Here is a 20,186-nt window from a genome sequence, read left to right as displayed (position 1 = left end):
ATCAGAGCAGTAATGGCTATGTACAGAAGTGCCCCAATTGCTTTCATTATTATGTAGTATTGGTGATATATTCCTCTACGGCGGCCATCTTGAGCAAGAGAACTAAACAGACACCATTACAGGTCTGGTCTGGGGGGGGGGGTATGTTGCCCTCTTAGAAGCTATAGAGTTAAATGCTTTAATTCAGCTATTTTTCTTCCTTAAATGGTTTGTCTTTTACATTTTGTCCAAGCACCGGCTTTCACCACGTGGCTACAAGGAATGGGTGAGATGAAAAACCCTTTTTTTTCCTTTTTCTATTAAAAATGATATAATTGAAAACATCATCAAAAGTCACAAAAAATGACATCACCCACAGATCCATGCACCGAAGTATGAAAAAGTTATTAGCGCCAGAAGTTGGCAAGAAAAAAAAAAAATATTTGTACAGGAGGTTTTAATTTTTGTAAATGTATGAAAACATTATAAAACCTATACAAATTTGGTATCCCCGTAATCGTACCGTCCCAAAGAATAAAGTAGACATGTCATTTGGGGCACACAATGAAAGCTGTAAGATCCACGCCCACAAGAAAATGGCGCAAATGCGTTTTTTCACCATTTTCACTGCATTTGGAATTTTTTTTTTCCCGCTTCCCAGTATACAGCATGGAATAGTCAATACAACCACTATGAAGTTCAATTTGTTACGCAGAAAACAAGCCATCACATAGCTCTTTAAGTGTAAAAATAAAAAGTTATAGATTTTTGAAGTGAAAAATGGAAATGAAAAAACAGAAAAGGGCCTGGTCCTGAAACTGTTAAAAAAAAACAGGAAGAGACTGCACAGGCATATTTCTTTTCTTGCTGCAGGTGGACTGATAGCAGTACAGACCTGTTATCCTGTATGCTGAGAAATTCAGTGGTTTCTGTTCATAAATAAAGTTTCTTTTACTATTTCACTACTGGAGAATGATCTGGCTAATCTGCTGCTAACACAAACCCCCAGGAATGTTATTTCATCTGACCCCGTTGCCACAGAGCTAGAGGCCCGAAATTAAAAATGCACATAGAGTAATTTCCCCTGACCTTATCCTGTTAGAAGGACCTCATCTGAAACTACAGATTGTGTTCAACTTATTCGATAGATATGATTTCCCATTGTTTCTTAGTTTTAATTTAGGAGGGAAAGAAACAACCCCAAATTCCCTCAACCTTGTTGATTAGATTATCCCTTCAATTCTATGCACAGGACATGGAGAAGTAAACCATTACTTTGCAAAAATTGTGATAACCATAATTAGATGACTCTAGCACAAAGAGAAAGATTATCATTCAATTTTTTGAAGATTACAACAGTCACCAATCAGTAGGTGGTGTACAGGTAGGTATTTGCTTTGAATGCCTCCAGCACATCTGCAGCCACAGGACATTACTGCTCACTGCTCTGGTGGAATTTTGGTCCACTCTTCTACCAGCCTCATCCACAGCTCTGTGACTGTTGTGGGTTTCTTTGTCACCAAGGATTGTCTAGAGGTTTTCTATTGGGTTTAGATGAGGAAACTATTTCATAGTTTCAATGTTTTTTTGTGTCAAGGAACTTCTTTAACCATTTTGCTGTGTTACAGGGGACTTTGTCCTGCATGAAAATTGCTGAGTGAATTATTTAACCCCTTAGTAACCAAGCTCTTTTGCAACTTGATGACCAAGGCCTATTTTTTAAAAGCAGCATGTGTCACTTTATCTAGTTATAACTTTAGGAAACTTTAACTTTAACTAATGGTTTTTTTATTTTAAAAAAATGTGCTATTTTCAAACTTCAAAATGTTCTGTTTTCAAACGGATAGGGGCTTATTTACTAATGGTTCGCGGAATGCACTTTCGTCAGACTTTGGAAAATTTTGGCATTTGCGCCAACCAAGTCAGCTATTTAGAAGGGGATTGTGTCGCTTGCGATCGGATTTTGGTGCCGGCTTTCATGCAACAGAAATCAGGGTGCGGGCCGTCGGACAATCTGACGAATTCAGACTGAGCTTGGGATTTAACTTTTAAATTGTGTCACAAGACATGCACTCACATACACCGCAGAAGGTGAACTCCGGCAGACCTGATCGGGGGAAGCGACACATGCAGGAAATCGGGCACACGATCTAAGTGAATCGCGGCGCAATGCATTCCGGTCAGACATTCCGGATCAAGGAACGCGTCAGGGACTGGTAAGTAAATGTGCCCCATAGTCTTACTACCCAAATTAGTTGGGTATCATTTACCATATCTCAGTTTTGTGTTGGCATCCTTTTAGAAGTGTCCTTTTGTTTTATTACGACGCTAGATAGATCACAAATCAAACAGGCGCAACAGGCACATGCCGATGGCAGACCCGGGACCCTTATTAGGTCCTTGTATGCATGGCTTAGAGGACGGCACCCTGCGATCGCATCATGGGGTGTCGGGAGGAGAGGAGAGAGCCCCCTTCCTCTACAGGTAGGTAGATCCCGTGGTCGCTACATTGCACACTGTAAAGTAGGCTTTCAGTCCAAATGCTCCTTAAACATATGACTAGACAGATCCTTGCCCTGTTCAGTGCTGAAATGGCAAGCAATTCCAGCTACCAATGGAGATTCTCCCCATTATCCTGTCCTCTCTTCCATTTGTCTTTTAAGGGCAACCAGCTTTCTTGTGGAACCTGAATGGCCTTCATTTGGACAACATGCTGCCAGAGGGTTTCAGTCACTTTGGAACCGAATAACATTTAAAAAAATTGTCACTGCATACTAGAAAGTTAGGTAGCCAGTTGAATAGAGTTTGTCAGATAATTAAGAAAATTATCACCAGCTGTCAGTTTAACACCAATAACTTGCAGGTATCTGAAATTGTTCTAGAATTTTGATCAGTGTTCATTTACAATAATCTCATTTACATTTTACTATATACAATTTATGAAATAAGCTTCAAGGAAATTTACCAATCGAATCAAAGATTATAAACCAAGCAATCTGACATACTGGTATGAGCCCCCTCTATCTTTAAGCTTCTTATGCTATGTTTTTAAGAGTAAAAAGGCATTACAATTATGCAAATTATTCTATGGGGCACCAGGCTGGCACGGTGGCTCAGAGGTTAGCACTACAGCCTTGCAGTGCTTGGGTCCTCGGTTCAAGTCCCAGGTCAACATCTGCAAAGAGTTTGTGTGTTATCTCCGTGTTTCAGTGGGTTTCTTCCCACACTCCAAAACTTACTGGTAGGTTGTTTAGATTGTGAGCCCCATGGGGACAGGGATTGATTTGGCAAGCTCTGTGCAGTGCTACATAACCTGTGTTCTCTATATAAATAAAGGAATTATTATTATTAAAACCTATGGAGCCCGGAGGCCCCCAGACTCATTTACATAATTTTAAAATATTTTTTTTTCGTAAAAACCAGGGAATAAGCAGCTAAAAGAAGAGAGCATCCTGCCAGTGGGGGCACACACCAGTATGTCAGTGTGCTTGGTTTAAAATCCTTCATCCTGGTGGTAGAAGTCTTTTAAAATACTATACTATTACTATTTTAACCATGTATGATATAACCACATAGGACTACACATTGACCTTCACATTTAGGAAACTGTGTTTTGTGTTTTTGTGGGTTTACACATATGAATGTAAACATGAACGTATACATGAACGATCAAGACAGCTTTATTTAGCATCAGTCGGGGCCGCCACTGAGCTCTCCATAGCTTCTGTATTTATTCCTCCACTTAACTTACTGTATATACGCAAGCATAAGCCGACCCGATTATAAGACGAGACCCCTAATTTTACCACCAAAACTGGGAAAACCTATTGACTCGAGTATAAGCCGAGGGTGGGAAATGGATTGGTCACAGACCCCCCCCCCAGTATATAGCCAGCCAGCCCCCTATAGTATACAGCCTGCCCCCAGTAGTATACAGCCATCCCAGCCTGCCCCCAGTAGTATACAGCACTGCCCAGCTTGCCCCCAGTAGTATACAGCACTGCCCAGCTTGCCCCCAGTAGTATACAGCACTGTCCAGCCTGCCCCCAGTAGTATACAGCACTGCCCAGCTTGCCCCCAGTAGTATACAGCACTGTCCAGCATGCCCCCAGTAGTATACAGCATTGTCCAGCATGCCCCCAGTAGTATACAGCATTGTCCAGCTTGCCCCCAGTAGTATACAGCACTGTCCAGCTTGCCCCCAGTAGTATACAGCACTGCCCAGCTTGCCTCCAGTAGTATACAGCACTGCCCAGCTTGCCTCCAGTAGTATACAGCACTGCCCAGCTTGCCCCCAGTAGTATACAGCACTGCCCAGCTTGCCCCCAGTAGTATACAGCACTGCCCAGCTTGCCCCCAGTAGTATACAGCATGCCCAGCTGGCCCCCAGTAGTCTACAGCACTGCCCAGCTTGCCCCCAGTAGTATACAGCACTGCCCAGCTTGCCCCCAGTAGTATACAACACTGCCCAGCTTGCCCCAGTAGTATACAGCACAGCCCAGCTTGCCCCCAGTAGTATACAGCACTGCCCAGCTTGCCCCCAGTAGTATACAGCACTGCCCAGCTTGCCCTCAGCAGTATACAGCACTGCCCAGCTTGTCCCCAGTAGTATACAGCACAGCCCAGCCTGCCCCCAGTAGTATACAGCACTGCCCATCTTGCCCCCAGTAGTATACAGCACTGCCCATTCTACCCCCAGTAGTATACAGCCCAGCCCAGCATAAAAAAAAAATAATAAACTTATATACTCACCCTCCGGTGGCCCCGATCTGCACCGCTGCTTCCCCGATGTCCGCGCGGCCCGGGCGGCGCCTAGTATGACGTCATCAGCGGCGCCCAGGAGACATCGGGGGAGCCAGAAGAGGACATCGGGGGAGCAGCGCTGCAGATCGGGGCCACCGGAGGGTGAGTATACAAGTTTATTATTTTTTTAAGTATTTTTTAACTCGTTGTGACTCGTGTATAAGCCGAGGGGACATTTTTCAGCACATTTTTTGTGTTGAAAAACTCGGCTTATACACGAGTATATATGGTAAATGTGTTATATTTTCTTTATTTTTCATTATGCACAATAAGTGGCATTTACTATGGCACTTCCGCCAGTTTTGTGGAGCTCTCACCGCATGTTCTGCTCTCCCGCCTATTTATTAGCTGGTGGTGGAAGAAAAAAATAGCTTTTTCCAAAAAGGGGTGTGGCTTTGCCAGAGTGGAAACTCAGACAATTAATATGTGTCGCCGCCATTTTTGGGCGCTGTAAACTGGCGGAAAGTAGTCCAAAAGAAATTTGGTCTAGCAGGGACACAAAAACATGCAATTGCACTCACATTAGGATACCTGCTGCCTGTTCTTCTGGCATCCAATTCCAACTGGACGAGCTGTGGGACAAGGTAATCCACTGATGCCGCAGCGGCCATTGTCCCCCCTCAATATGGGGCAGCGCTCAGCCTGTTAGACACATTTCTGGTGCTCGGGACAGATTTTGATCCCAGGGACAGAAACTGGTCCCTGAAATGTATCTACTTTCCGAGAGCAGGTCGGTAACAAAGCCAGTGCAGAAACTGACACTTTATGTAAATGTACCCCAATATGTCTATTGTGTTGATTGATATTTGTCTTTTCCAATTCCTGTTTCTGTTGCATACATACCCATCCTATCTAATATATAGAGGATCTGCTTTACTCTATACCACTTCATATGGGATGCAATACCAGTATCAGGGTATTCTCAGGACAGACCGCTGCTGGGTGTATCTAGACCCAGCATAGCCAAAAAACTGACAACTGTCATTATAGCACTGCCGCTTTCAATTGTAACTGGGTGCAGTGGTAAAGTAATATGCAAATATAAAAAATAAAAGTAAAAAATCTGTTTACCTTTGTTTCTTAGTAATTTCACATATCTCATCTGGATGACACTGGTTATTTGTATATATGAATATATTGTTTTGTCAGTACATTCCTATATGTAAATGTCATGTTCCTGTTTTTCATATAATTCCTTTTCTCTTTTTATGTTAACAGTGAACCTTTGTTAGAAAAAGCAGCAAGACGAATGTATACTGATGGACTGAATTCACTGAACTACACATTTATTGGTGTAATGAAACATAGACTTTATACCAAAGTTTTAGTTGACATTGGAAAACCAGAAAATATTGAACAATGACCTATGCCGGTGATGGCGAACCTGAAATCCACTTATTTACAGTGAAGTGCCAACAAGGAATTTTGAGCAGTAACTTATTTCTACCTGTTCTTTCACACCTTTCGATTGTATAATCCGCTTGAGTCCACCAGTTGAAGGAGGGCAAGTTCAGATTATCATTGTAGCTTCCCTTCAGGGTCTCTCTGTACAGGAAGTATGGTGGGTCCAGCAGTATGACCTCCAAAGATAATACAGTTCTGTCAAAACCTTCTCATTTTTCCCGCAGTTCCTAACAGCCAATGAAGTATCGAACAGGAGCATCTCTTAAGTTGCCTGGGACTGCAGGAAGATTCAATGTTTGGTGAACTCTGTCCTGAGTGCCCAGAGAAAGGTGCCATAGGTTCACCACCACTGACCTATGCAAACCTATTCCTTTCATGATCTGTAATAAAGAAAACAAGATAATGTCACAATTCTGCAATGGTTTCTCAGACATTCTGGCTCCCTTTGGTTGGCAGAATGTAGGGTGCATGCTGCAACGGCCTCTAGGTGCTAGTTCATGGCATTAGTGGCAATTCATGGAACCTCCCCTGAGGTCACATGACATACTCCCACATACTGTGGGATCTCTGGAACTTCTTCTGGTGTCAGACTATCAGGTCTTTTCCCTGTACTCCAGCATTCCTGCTCTCCTCTGTTCAAACGCTGTGATCCCTTGTGACCCTTAATCGGCAAACCTGCTTGTGACCCCGACTAGTGGTAGACTAGAAGGCCTCTTTACATAGATGGTGTCGAGAGGAACATTAATAGAGAGACAAAGCAGCGCTGGCCTAGTGTAGAACGTTCAGTCAAAAGTATACATTAATTAGGGTAAGAAAGCTCCTCATCTTTTGGCGACACAGTATGCGCATGTATGGAATACTTATGTGGCAGCCTGCAGCTTCCTGACACGTCAGCGTTGCCCGTTCCAGGAACCAGGATCAGAGTGTGACGTTGGAGAAACCCAAGAAAAGTCAGGAGTAATTCTGACAGAAGGGAGCGGATCCGGCGCTCAACCATAAAATTTCAGACAGTCAGGAGTAATTCTGAATTATGATATTTATTGTAAAAAGTAAAGGAATCGTTTCAGCTCAGCACATGAGCCTTCATCAGGCATAGTGATATACTCCATATGTCACATTTATATACACTAAAATGCCCTGGAACAGTCGGGTGTAATTAAATCATTCAACGAGCATAAACTAAATAAAATACAGATTAAAACTACAATCAGCCGTATTCACATTTGTAAAAAAGGGAAACAATAATCGGTTGTTAAAAAAAAAATCTATAATACCAATACAAAATAGTTTTTACATGTAATGATATAGTTACCAGGCAACCGCTTGACAACAGAAACGTATGGTGTCACGGGGACCGGAAGCAGATCACGGTAAATGCCGGCTTTCCCAGCAAGGAGGTGGCCCGGGATTCATCCCGAATACAGAGTAGTATCCAGGTAACTAGCAGCGTGGGTTAATCACGTGAGGATCATATGATATCTGACGCTTGTCGTGGCTAGGGCAACTGGGCTCGTCATGTGATATCTACAGCTTGTTATCGCTCGATAACTGGGGAACCACGGAGGCCTGGATGGGACAACCGTAGGAAGCAAAAGGGAAAACCCGCAATTAATGGCATCGAACAAGTAAGTGGAATTCCTGGTCATAAAGATGGTTGGATAAAACAGAGGTGGATGTACAAACTCCGAATTTTAAATACTAAAAGACTAATTAAATGAGTAGTAAAATACAAAGAATCTGGAAGCTGAAAAATACATATATCTACACTCATAACCATACTCGCGTATACATATACACAACTATTCCTACATACACACACACACCACTGGTGGAAAAAGGAGCAAAAACTAGTAAAGGAAGAGGAGGTGAATTCTTATCGAGTGTATATCGAGTTAATATATTTATTCTACTGGAAATATGATCATAAAGATTCAATGATTACATTCAGTCCATTGGGATGCAGGGTGTGTAGTTTAAAAATCCAGTAGGATTCCCTTAAGTTGAGGGTTTATCCCTTTTTTTGCAGTCAGAGGGGAACTGCTCAATCGGAATGAGAGTCAACTTTTCAAATGTACAGTTTTTTACCATTGTCAAGTGTCTGGAGAGGCTCTGTTTGAGGAAACCTACTTTAGTTTTGTGCCTATGGCCATTCATCCTAACACGAAGGGTCTGAATGGTGCGTCCAACATATTGGAGGCCACACATGTCACAACACAGACATTTCTTGTGACCGCACCTACTAATTCCTTTCCTACTGGTTTTGTTGTATTTGGGATTTTCTATAGACCTCAACTTACTTGGAGCGAGGATACCTTTCAGGGTGGTGGCCTTCTGAAATGTAATTTTCAGTTTGTTCGGAATGATATCCTTTAAATGGGGATCTTTAAGGAGGATTCCCCAATGTTTATTCAGTATCCTCCTAATTTCTTGATTACCCTCATCAAACATAGTGATGAAGTTGAGGGCAAAGGACTTTTCAGGGCCTTCTTTTGATTTCCCTAATACCATTTCCTTCATAATGCAATCTTCCTGTCTACGTATGAGGTTCCTTTCATAGGCTACCTCAATTAGTGCTCTAGGGTATTTTTTTTTTTATCTAAAAAACGCTTTTTCAGGATAATGATTTTGTACTCATGGGTTTTGGTGTCAATTCTTCCTAATCCTATAGAATTGGCTAAAAGGGACATTTTTCAACCACTTTGGGTAATGTGCACTATGAAACTCAAGGAAACTATTGCTGTCCACTAGTTTAACCCCTTAAGGACGCAGGGTTTTTCTGCTCATTTCTCGCTCTCCAACTTCAAAAATCCATAACTTTTTCATTTTTACGTGTACAGACCTGTGTGAGGGCTTATTTTGTGCGTAACAAATTTTACTTTCCTGTAATGTTATTTATTTTAACATGCCGTGTACTGCAAAGCTGAAAAAAAATTCCAAATGTGGAAAAATTGAAAAAAAAAAAACGCACGTTCTTGTGGGCTCAGTTTTTTCGACTTTGACTGTGCACTCAAAATAACAGCTCAGCTTTATTCTTTGGTTCGGTGCGATTGTGGTGATACCAAATTTATAAAGGTTTTATTGTGTTTTCAAAAATTAAACGAATGTGTACAAAAAAGAAAAAAAAAATTTGCCATCTTCTGACGCTAATAACTTTTTCATACTTTGGTGCACGGAGATCTGTGAGGTGTCATTTTTTGCGAACTGAGCCAACGTTTTCATTGCTACCATTCTGAGGTCTGTGCGACATTTTGATCATTTTTTATGTGATGTAAAAATGTGTAATAGTCGCATTTCGGACATTTGGACCCCATTTCCCACCTCGGAGGTCACCGCTGGCCGTAACCGGTTTTATATTTTGATAGACCGGGCATTTTGGGATGCGGCGATACCTAATGTGTCTGTGATTTTTACTGTTTATTATGTTTTATATCAGTTCTATGGAAAGGGAGGGTGATTTGAATTTTTAATATTTTATAAATTTTTTTTATTTTTTAAACTTTTTTCTTTCTTTTTTTTCCCACTATTTCTTAGACCATCTAGGGTACATTAACCCTAGATGGTCAGATCGTTCCTACCATATACTGCAATACTTCTGTATTGCAATATATGGCATTTTTGCAGCACATTCATTAAAATGAATCACTGGCTCATTGTAACGAATCTCCAGAAGCCATGTAGCCTCGTGTCAAACGAAGACCCGAGGCTACCAAGGCAACCGATCGCCGCCCCCCCGATGACGTTCGGGGGCGCGGCGATCGTAATAAAGATGGTGGTGCCCGCGTTAATAGCGGTGGGGGTTTTCTGCAATTTGCAAACCCCCCCCCTTGTATGAAGAGGACTCAGCCCGTGAGCCCTCTTCATACACTCCTTATACCTCTGCGTCGTAGAGCTACGGCGCAGAGCGTTAAGGGGTTAAAGTGTGTTTTTGTGGTAATTAGATTGTTTACATCATAAGTAAGTAGTAGGTCGAGAAATAATATTTCTATCCAGGTTCATGGTGAATTTCAATCCCCAGTTATTACTATTCAGATAACTTAGAAAATCTAAGGCTTCCTGTTCCTCACCTTGCCAGTCGTCGATGTATCTTTTGTAATACCGAATTTTGATGGACCATTTCTTGTTATTGTAAATGAAGAGGGATTTGAACCTCCCCATAAGTAAGTTAGCATAACTAGGGGTGGCTCGAGTCCCCATGACTGTCCCCACTTGTATTCAAATGTGAACAGGTTATGTTCCAGAATTAATTTCAGGCTTTCTGATAAAAATTAAATTTGTTTACGAGGTAGTGACGTATGGTTTTTCGAGGTGCCAAGTAGTAGCTTCTAATCCAAGGGAATTCTGGATGTTGGAGTAAAGGGAAGAAATGTCGAGTGTAAGAAAGTATTGGTTTTCTTTCCAAGGGAGACCTCCCAGGTACTTAATGAGACTTGTAGAGTGTCGTAAGAATGATGGTTGTTCAGTGACAATAGGTTGCAGGAATAAATCTATGAAGTGGGAGAGGTTACACGTTAGCGAGTCAATGCCCTAAATTATTGGACAACTCGGTGGATTCCTGAGATCTTTATGGACATGTGCCTGAAATGGACTAATATTCATTATGTGAATATTAGATCCTCTAAGATGTTGTAAGCCTCCTTCAGATAGTCGGTGTGGTCTTGTACTACTACACCTCCTCCCTTATCTGCTGCTCTTATAACAATAGAAGTATTTTCTTTAAGGTTTTTAAGTGCAGCTTTCTCTAAACTGCTGAGGTTTTTAGTTTTCGTTTGAGCTGACCCGACAGATTTGAAGTCCTGTAGGACTAAAGCTTGAAAAGTTTCTAGAAAATGGTCCTTATAGTTCACAGGGTTAAAATGGGATTTTGATATCACGTTCTGGTGGATGCACTGATGTGCTTCGAGGGCGGGTTTAACTGGTGGTTCCCCAAGTTACCTATAACAATAAATGAACCTGAGGAACCACGAGTTGAACCCGCTCTCGAGGCACATCAGTGCATCCACCAAAACGTGATAACAAAATCCCATTTTATCCCTTCAAATCTGTTAGGTCAGCTCAAATGAAAAAACTTAAAACCTCAGTAGTTTAGAGAAAGCTGCACTCAAAACCCTTAAAGAAAATCCTTCTATTGTTATAAGAGCAGCAGATAAGGGAGGAGGTGTAATAGTACAAGACCACACCGACTATCTGAAAGAGGCTTACAACATCTTAGAGGATCGTAAATATTAAGTGAGACTAACTACTAGTCCGATTCAGACACATGTCGAGTAATACAATAGTCTCATCAAAGACGCCGTTAACAACATACTAAACAGGAAAGAAAAAAACTTCCTTTCCTCGAATCACCCTAACATAACCACATTCTATCATTTATCAAAAATACATAAAGATCTCAGGAATCCACAAGGTCCTCCAATAATATTGGGCATTGACTCGCTAACGTGTCCCACTTCATAGATTTATGCCTGCAACCTATTCACGGAACTGCCATCATGCTCACCGGCCTCTACAAGTCTCATTAAGGACCTAGAAGGTCTCCCTTGGAAAGAAAACCAATACTTTCTTACACTTTACTCCAACATCCAGCATTCCCTTGGACTAGAAGCTACTACTTGGTACCTCGTAAACAAATTTCATTTTTACCTGAAAGCCTGAAATTCATTCTGGAACATAACCTGTTCACAATTGAAAACAAGTTGTTTCTTCAAAACAAAGCAAACGGCCATGGGGACTCGAGCCACCCCTAGTTATGCAAACTTATTTATGAGGTTCGAGTCCCTCTTCATTTACAATAACAACAAATGGTCCCCCAATATTCGGTATTACAAAAGATATATAAACAACTTGTTCTTCTTATGGCAAGGTGAAAAACAGGAAGCCTTAGATTTTGTAAGTTATCTGAATAGTAATAACTGGGGATTGAAGTTCACCATGAACCTGGATAGAAATGAAATAGTATTTCTCAACTACTACTTACTCATGATGTAAACAATCTAATTCACAGCGGCGGTCGCGTCGCGCTGCATGGAGAGGGCTCACGGGCTGAGCCCTCTCCATAGCCGGTAAGTCTTTGCTGCATATTGCAGCACCGATCGCGGGTGTTTTCACAGCGTGGGCTGCCGGCGATGTCATTGGGGGGCGGTGATCCGTCTCCATGCTATTTCGTTTTAACCCCAATGTGCTGATAGCACATTGTAATGAATGAGGAAGAAAATCCCCATATACTGCCATACTGTAGTATGGGAGTATATGATAGGATCGATCAGACAACCTAGGGTTAAAGTACCCTAGGGAGTCTGAAAAATAGTATAAATAAAAATAAAAAAAAGTTAAAAAAAAAAATTATAATAAAAAAACCTAAAATTTCAAATCACCCCCCTTTCCCTAGAACTGACATAAATATAAATAAACAGTAAAAATCATAAACACATCAGGTATCGACGCGTCCGAAAATGCCCGATCTATCAAAATATGATAACGGTTTGTCAATGCGTTTAACCCCGTAACGGAAAATAGTGCCCAAAGTCGAAAATGGCACTTTTTTGCCATTTTGAAAAATCTAAAAAATCTATAAAAAGTGATCAAAAGGTTGTACAGTCCTAAAAATAAGTAAAGATATCATTGAACATATTATCAAATTTCGCAAAAAATGACACCACCCACAGCTCCGTACACCAAAGTATGAAAAAGTTATTAGCACCAGAAGTTGGCAAAATCAAAAAAATTATTTTTGTACAGGAGGTTTTAATTTTTGTAAATGTATGAAAACATTATAAAACCTATACAAATTTGGTATCCCCTTAATCGTACCGACCCAAAGAATAAAGTAGACATGTCATTTTGGGCGCTCAGTGAAAGAAGTAATATCCAAGCCCACAAGAAAATGGCGCAAATGCGTTTTTTCACCATTTTCATTGCATTTGGAATTTTTTTCCCGCTTCCGAGTACATGGCTTTGAATATTTAATACCATCATTATGAAGTGCAATTTGTTACGCAGAAAACAAGCTGTCACACAGCTCTTTACGTGTAAAAATAAAAAAGTTATAGATTTTTGAAGGTGGGGAGTGAAAAATGGACATGATAAAACAAGAAAGGGCCCGGTCCTTAACCGGTTAAATTAGTGGACAGCAATAGTTTCATTGAGTTTCATAGTGCCCATTACCGTAAGTGGTTGAAAAATGTCCCTTTTAGCCAATTCTATAGGATTAGGAAGAATTACTACAAAGTAAAGAATTACTACAAAGAACAGTTGCTTATCCTGAAGAAGCGTTTTTTAGTTAAAAAAAAATACCCTAGAGCACTAATTAAGGTAGCCTATGAAAGGATCCTAATACCTAGACAGGAAGATTGCATTATGAAGGAAAAGGTAAAAAGGAAATGAAAAGAAGGCCCTGAAAAGTCCTTTGCCCTCAACTTCATCACTACGTTTGATAAGGGTAATCAAGAAATTAGTAGGATACTGAATAAGCATTGGGGATTCCTCCTTAAAGATTCCAATTTAAAGGATATCATTCCGAACAAACTGAAAATTACGTTTCGGAAGGCCACCACCCTGAAAGGTATCCTCGCTCCAAGTAAGTTGAGGTCTATAGAAAATCCCAAATACAACAAAACGGGTAGTAAAGGAAATGTCTGTGTTGTAACATGCTAGATGTGGGGATATTATCCTTCAAATCCCTCCAAACAGGTGAAACATTTTTTATCAAACAGAAGCTTTCTTGCGCCTCAGAATTCGTAGTTTATGTCATAAACTTTGCCTGTGGTCTCCAATATATAGGACGCATCATTCAGACCCTTCGTGTTAGGATGAATGGCCACAGGCACAAAACTGAAGTAGGTTTCCTCAAACAAAGACTGGTATGGTAAAAAACTGTACATTTGAAAAGTTGACTCTCATTCCGATTGAGCAGATCCCCTCTGACTGCAAAAACAGGGTTAAAACCCTCAATAGAAGGGAATCCTACTGGATTTTTAAATTACACACCCTGCATCCCAATGGACTGAAGGCAGTCACTAAATCTTTTTAATCATATTTCTAGTAGAATAAATATATAAACTCGATATACACTCGATAAGAATTCACCTCCTCTTCCTTTAGTAGTTTTTGCTACTTTTTCCACCAGTAGTGTGTGTATGTAGCAATAGTTGAATATATATATACTTGTGTGTATACCCGAGTATGGTTATGAGTGTAGATATATGTATTTTTTAGCTTCCAGATTCTTTGTATTTTACTTCTCATTTAATTTGTCTTTTAGTATTTAAAATTCGGAGCTAGTACATCCACCTCCTCTGTTTTATCCAACCATCTTTATGAGCAGGAATTCCACTTACTTGTTCGATGCCATTTATTGCTGGTTGCCCCTTTTGCGTCTTACAGTTGTCCCATCCAGGCCTCTGTAGTTCACCAGTTACCGAGCGATAAGCTAGATATCACATGACGAGCCCAGTTGCCCTAGCCACGACAAGTGTCAGATATCATATGATCCTCTCGTGATTAACCCACGCTGCTAGTTACCTGGATACTACTCCATGTTCGGGATGTAACCCGGGCCAGCTCCTTGCTGGGATAGTCGGTGTTTACCGTGATCTGCTTCCGATCCCTGTGACACCATACGTTTCTGTTGCCAAGCGGTTGCCTGGTAACTATATTGCGTCATTACATGTAAAAGTATTTTGTATTGGTATTTTACATTTGTTATGAACAAACGATTATTGTTTCCCTTTTTTACAGAGTACGGCTGATTGTAATTTTAATCTGTATTTTATTTAGTTTATGCTCGTTGAATGATGTAATCACGCCCGACTGTTCCGGGCATTTTATTGTATATAAATGTGACATATGGAATGTATCACTATGCCTGATGAAGGCTCATGTGCTGAGCCGAAACGCATTGCTTTAACTTTTTACAATAAATATCTCCTTTCAGAATTACTCCTGAAATTTTAGGGTTGAGCGCCGGATCCGCTCCCTTCCGTTTTTTGGTTTCTCCCACAAATTTGCTAGTGACCCTGACCTTGGCTTCAATCCAGCACTAAGTGCCCAGCACCTACATTATCAGCCACATCCATGTAGAATAAGCAACCTGCAAGTCCCCAGAAGTCAAATCCATCCTGCCTTGTAGCTGGCTCTGGTGTAGACCGGGGGCTTGTTAGACTCTGCATGCCAGTACTAAAAGGAGCTGGCAAAATTACATCAGACCTTTTATATGCAAATCCCGCAAAAATATGCTCACTGGTCAATACAAAAGCAACCATGGAATAATTAATGCATCATCCTGGAAAACTTGCATAAACTAATCAGGCCAGTTTCCAGATAATTTATTCAACAGAGCAAATCTAAAAAAAAGTGGCTCACCCCCTTCCCAGGAAATTATAAATAGCAGCGGTCACATGCCGTGGTCACATAGCGGCAACTTAAAAAATAAAACTCTATACCTACCTGCGGCTTCTTCTCCCCGCGGTATTGTCTTCTTATTTTCCTGCCTGCGCACACACACTATGATGCAGCGGTGTCGTGACAGGTAAAGAAGAAGATGGAGCTGTGGGGAGACGAAGTAGGAGGTAAGTATATATACATTTTTTTCAAAGGGGCTCTGCTGTGCACATTCCATTAATGAGGACGGGGGGGAACTCTGCTGAGGACATTTCTTTAAAGGGTTTCTCTTCTCTGGATATTACTTTTAAGGGGGGCTCTTGCTGTGGACATTTTTCTAAAGTGGGGCTCTGCTGTGGACATTTCTCTTAAGGGGGCTCTGCTGTGGACATTTCTCTTAAGGGGGCTCTGCTGTGGACATTTCTCTAAAGTGGGTCTCTGCTGTAGACAGACAACAGAACGAGTAGCACAATCAGGAGGGGGCTACAGAAAAGGGGTGCAGCTGTAGGAAAGGAGGAATTTTAGACTGGTGGCTGCTTGAAATGGCACATTATATGGGTTGGGGTTAGATATGGGGTATTTGTGAAACGACCACAATTTTTTTAAACTTGATCCGGTCCATTAAAATGCCACTAACCTTCATATACCTTTATAGATAACTACTGCTGGACCGTAGTATCGTTCCCAGGAAGACGCTGTATGGAGTTGTAGCAACTGCATCATGTAGTGTACCAAATGAATTGTGTTGTGACTACAGCAGTATATGCTGCTATTGTAATGAAGTAGACAATAGTAAAACAGAACATTTGTGAAGCAAGTGAAAAGTTACTGCTCCTGCTCCATTCTGGCTCTTCCTTTTTCTCTTTACGCACTTATCTAAATAGGTGGTGCTGCCTTAGCAAGTATTTGTGTCAACTTTTCCATACCGGGAGCTTAGTCGCAACTGGGCCACTGGCGCTACCTCCGCACCCATATGTGGCCAGGGCCCCAGGCAATGGCACTGGATTAAATAAATACAGTTATAAAATTGAATTGCTATCCTTTATGTTGCCGCAAATAAAATAATTAAAATAATCTATTTGACGAGCTGAACTGATTACTTTTCCAAAACATGAAGATTCTTCACAGTAACCATGGTCATCTAGAATCAGCAAACCAATTGTTGCAGACATTCATTTACTACAGGTTGGACATCAAGCAGTGTCCCCCTGTGTGTATATACCAACTAACTCCATCAAGTAACATACAGATATCAAAACACACAGAATTATTTGCTTTTTAAAATATAAATTTTTATTGAATGCTAAATTTAAAAAGACATATCTCAAAAAATCCCAGGAACAACATTATCCGTAAGTCATAAACTTATGGACAATGTTGTTCCAGGGATTTACTGCCTTTTTATGGAATTTATACTATGCATTATTTATTTATGAATTTACTTATACACTCCTTTGTATGTAACAGTTCCAGTAGTAACACAACTATTACTAGTTGTAACTAGTCTCATCTATGATCAATTTTATTTTTTGGCTTTTTTAATTTTACATTTAATAAAAATTTATGTTTTTTAGACCAGATAATTCCATGTGTTTTGGGTTCTACATGTTCATATTGCTGGGTCCAACTAAATACATACAGCTCAAACACTGTCACTAGATATGCCATTTTTCCACTGTCACGGCAGTTTCATTTTGATAGAAAATAATGAAGACATTCCGGGGGCCCCAATAGTGTTGCTTATTTTGCTCCTCCTTTTTGACCTCTCTCTGGTAGGTAAAGAGGTTTTTTTCTTTACTATTGGCCAAAGAGCATCCTTCTTTTAGGGAATATATTTAAAAGGTGATCTGTGATTGGTTGCCATGGGCAACTAGAAATATTCAGACACTTGATAAATCTGCCGCAACATTTGCTCAATATGCATTAACCCCTTAGTGATTGTCCATACATATTTTTCCGTTGATCACTAAGGGGCCTTAGGCTAGGCCGACGTGTTTCTCCATCAGCCTCACCTAAGGTCTGCAGGTGCAGGAAGCAGCAGTCGGGACCCTCCTCTAACAGTCCGGATCGGAGTTCTGATTCTGCTGTTCTATAGTGACCGCAAGATCTACATACCTGCAAAGGGAGGGGCCTCCCTCCCTCACCTCCCGGCCTCCCCCAATGCGATCGTGGGGTGCCATCTTCATATCTGGGCTGGATCGAGCAGATGCATAGGCTGACCCATGGCTATAGCAGTGCATTAGTATGAACTAGTGATAACATGATCACTAGTTCATATGATCCCTACTCCGTACTTCAAGTGTGAAAAAGTTATTGGTGTCAGAATATGGTAAAAGTAATATTTTTTTAGGGGAACAAAAAGTTTACATTTTTGGTAAATTCTATTAACACCTAATAAAACCTATATAAATTTGGTATCCCTGTGATCGTACCGAACCAAAGAATATATTAGAGATGGAGTGTGCAGTGACAGATGTAAAAATAGAGCCCCCAAGAAAACGTTGCAAAATGTCAATTTTACCAAATCTTCATTGTATTTCCCTTTCCCAGTACAAGGGATGGAATATAAAATACCATCACTAAGAAGTACAATTTGTTATGCAGAAAACAAGCCCTCACAAACGGAAAAATTAAAAAAAGTTATTGATTTTGAAAGTAGGGAGCGATAAACAGAAAGTAAAAGTAGGAAAAAGGGTTAAGGGGCAGTTGCAAGGGGTTAAAATGCCCCCTATACCACATGGTAAAAAGTTTACAAATTCTCTGGGATAAGGGTTTTTGGTACCTGAGCCCACTTTCATATGTGGTATTTTGGTTGCGTTTGGAAACGCAATCCAAAGGCTTTACTCGTGATCACATGTTTTGGTGTTTCCAACATGCTAACTGAATATAAAGGAAAAGCAATCTTCCCTCAACATGCGATCTCAGGTAGAGCCTTTGGATTGTGTTTCAAAACTAAACCAAAACGCCAAGTGTGAACGCGGCCTCAGGGGCTCTACAAACACGTCATGGCACTTGAAAACTATCACGCCCTACAAAAGTTCAACTTCGCTATGTGCCTTGACATAGAGTCACATCCACATATGGGTTTTCCTCTTACTCAGAAAAAACTGCCCAATATATTGATATATGAATTTTCTACTTTTATTCAGTTAATGTGGGTACATTTTGCAGCTAAATTAATGTATTAATGATAAATATTAGTGAATACCAAATCAAACCTATATTTTGTTTGAATTTCTGTAAAATACATAAAGGTTTAACAAGCTTCCTACCTGCTGTTTTGAATAGTTTGAGGGGTGAAGTTAACAGAACAGTGTGTTATGTGAGTTTCTATTAACAGAACCTACAAAACCTCTGTCGTTGTGGTTGAGCTTCTGTTTCGGCAAACATGATGTTCCCCAACGTCATGTGGATCGCACAAGCTCTGCTTTTGCCGTGCATGAGAGCGGCTGTATGTGATTGCAGAGTCTCTGCACAAGCAGCTGGGATCATGATAGTCATGATCCCCAGCTGTTTAACCCTTTAGATGCCATGGTCAAACATGTCGCCCACCTCTCCATTCAGCAATGCTTTCCCCCTATGCCGAGCATGGGGCGCCGATCGTCTCCACGGCAGCCCTGGGGTCCATTGAAGACTAGGTTGACTGGTATTGTATGTTATAGAGGAAGACAAAAAACATTTTTGTAAGAAATAAAAGACCCCTAAATGCCCCATATATTGTAAATCTCACAAACAGAATAACATATGAACCCCCAAATAAAGTAAAATCATTACTCAACCCGTATGGTGAACGCCTTAAAAAAATAAATAAAACACAATCAACAATTATCATTTTGCATATCCAACCAAACAAAAAATAAATAAAAAGTGATCAAAAGTCACATTTTTCCCCTATCTGAAAATAAGCTCAATCAACAAAATAATAATGTATAGCCACACTGTGCACCAATACAGAAGTTTATGATCACATGTGGGATATTACTGCATTCTAGAGAAACTGGGAAACAATCTATTGGATGGTTTTATTTCTTTAATCCCTTTTAAAAATAAAAATTTAGGGGTCAAAGCAAGGTATTTTTGGAAAAAGATTTTCACTAACACAAGGCAATATAAATACTTTCCATAAAACATCTGTGGTAGTAAAAAACTCAACACAGCTACATATGGGCGAGCCTGTGTAGCTGGCGTCCTCTGTAATTTTTGATATGCACAGTTTTAAAGTCTTTTTGTGAGTATATTTTAATAAAAGACACCCAATTTTAAGAACATACTACGCTATTTGTGCAAATATTTTCTTCTAGCAGTCTGCTATGGTTAATGGTGGAATCTGGGAAGGAAAACAGCACTAAGGAGGTTCTGAATGGTGATCTATTCCTGTTGGAGTTCGGGGATTTTCCAGCACATTCATTAAAATTTGAAAATTTGTACATTGTAATGAATGGGTTAAAATGAAACGAGTCTTCGGAAGACCCGAGGCTGTCATGGCAACCGACCGCAACTCCCCGATGACATCATGGGAAACGATGATCGTCACCAAGATGGCGGTGCATGAAGCCGCCAGAAGCATTGCTGGCAGCGATCGACGGGATAACACCCGTGAACGGTGCTAGCATCGATCATGGGTG

At 40.6% G+C, this 20,186-nt stretch overlaps 2 protein-coding genes across 4 annotated transcripts in view; one reads left to right on the top strand and one right to left on the bottom strand.

The window, feature by feature from the left end:
• LOC140067260 (beta-1,4-galactosyltransferase 1-like) overlaps positions 1-7,172 on the top strand; it is a 94,098-nt gene extending 86,926 nt beyond the window's left edge. The window contains exons 6-7 of the mRNA XM_072113905.1: positions 233-265; positions 6,001-7,172. Coding sequence (XP_071970006.1) covers positions 233-265; positions 6,001-6,145 — 178 coding nt within the window. The 3' untranslated portion in view covers positions 6,146-7,172. The remainder of the gene's footprint in view (positions 1-232; positions 266-6,000) is intronic.
• Positions 6,039-20,186, bottom strand: part of ANKLE1 (ankyrin repeat and LEM domain containing 1) — a 142,784-nt gene continuing 128,636 nt past the window's right edge. Inside the window, exon 8 of one of the 3 annotated variants that reach the window (XM_072113903.1) lies at positions 6,039-6,566. The gene's annotated coding sequence lies outside the window, so the exon portion shown is untranslated. The remainder of the gene's footprint in view (positions 6,567-20,186) is intronic. The other 2 variants (XM_072113902.1, XM_072113900.1) reach the window with 2 other exon arrangements.

The sequence above is a fragment of the Engystomops pustulosus genome, chromosome 1 (genome assembly GCF_040894005.1).
Source record: "Engystomops pustulosus chromosome 1, aEngPut4.maternal, whole genome shotgun sequence".
Lineage (NCBI taxonomy): Eukaryota > Metazoa > Chordata > Amphibia > Anura > Leptodactylidae > Engystomops > Engystomops pustulosus.
The sequence above is the reverse complement of the archived record's forward strand: the minus strand, read 5'-3'. Positions and strand labels throughout refer to the sequence as shown.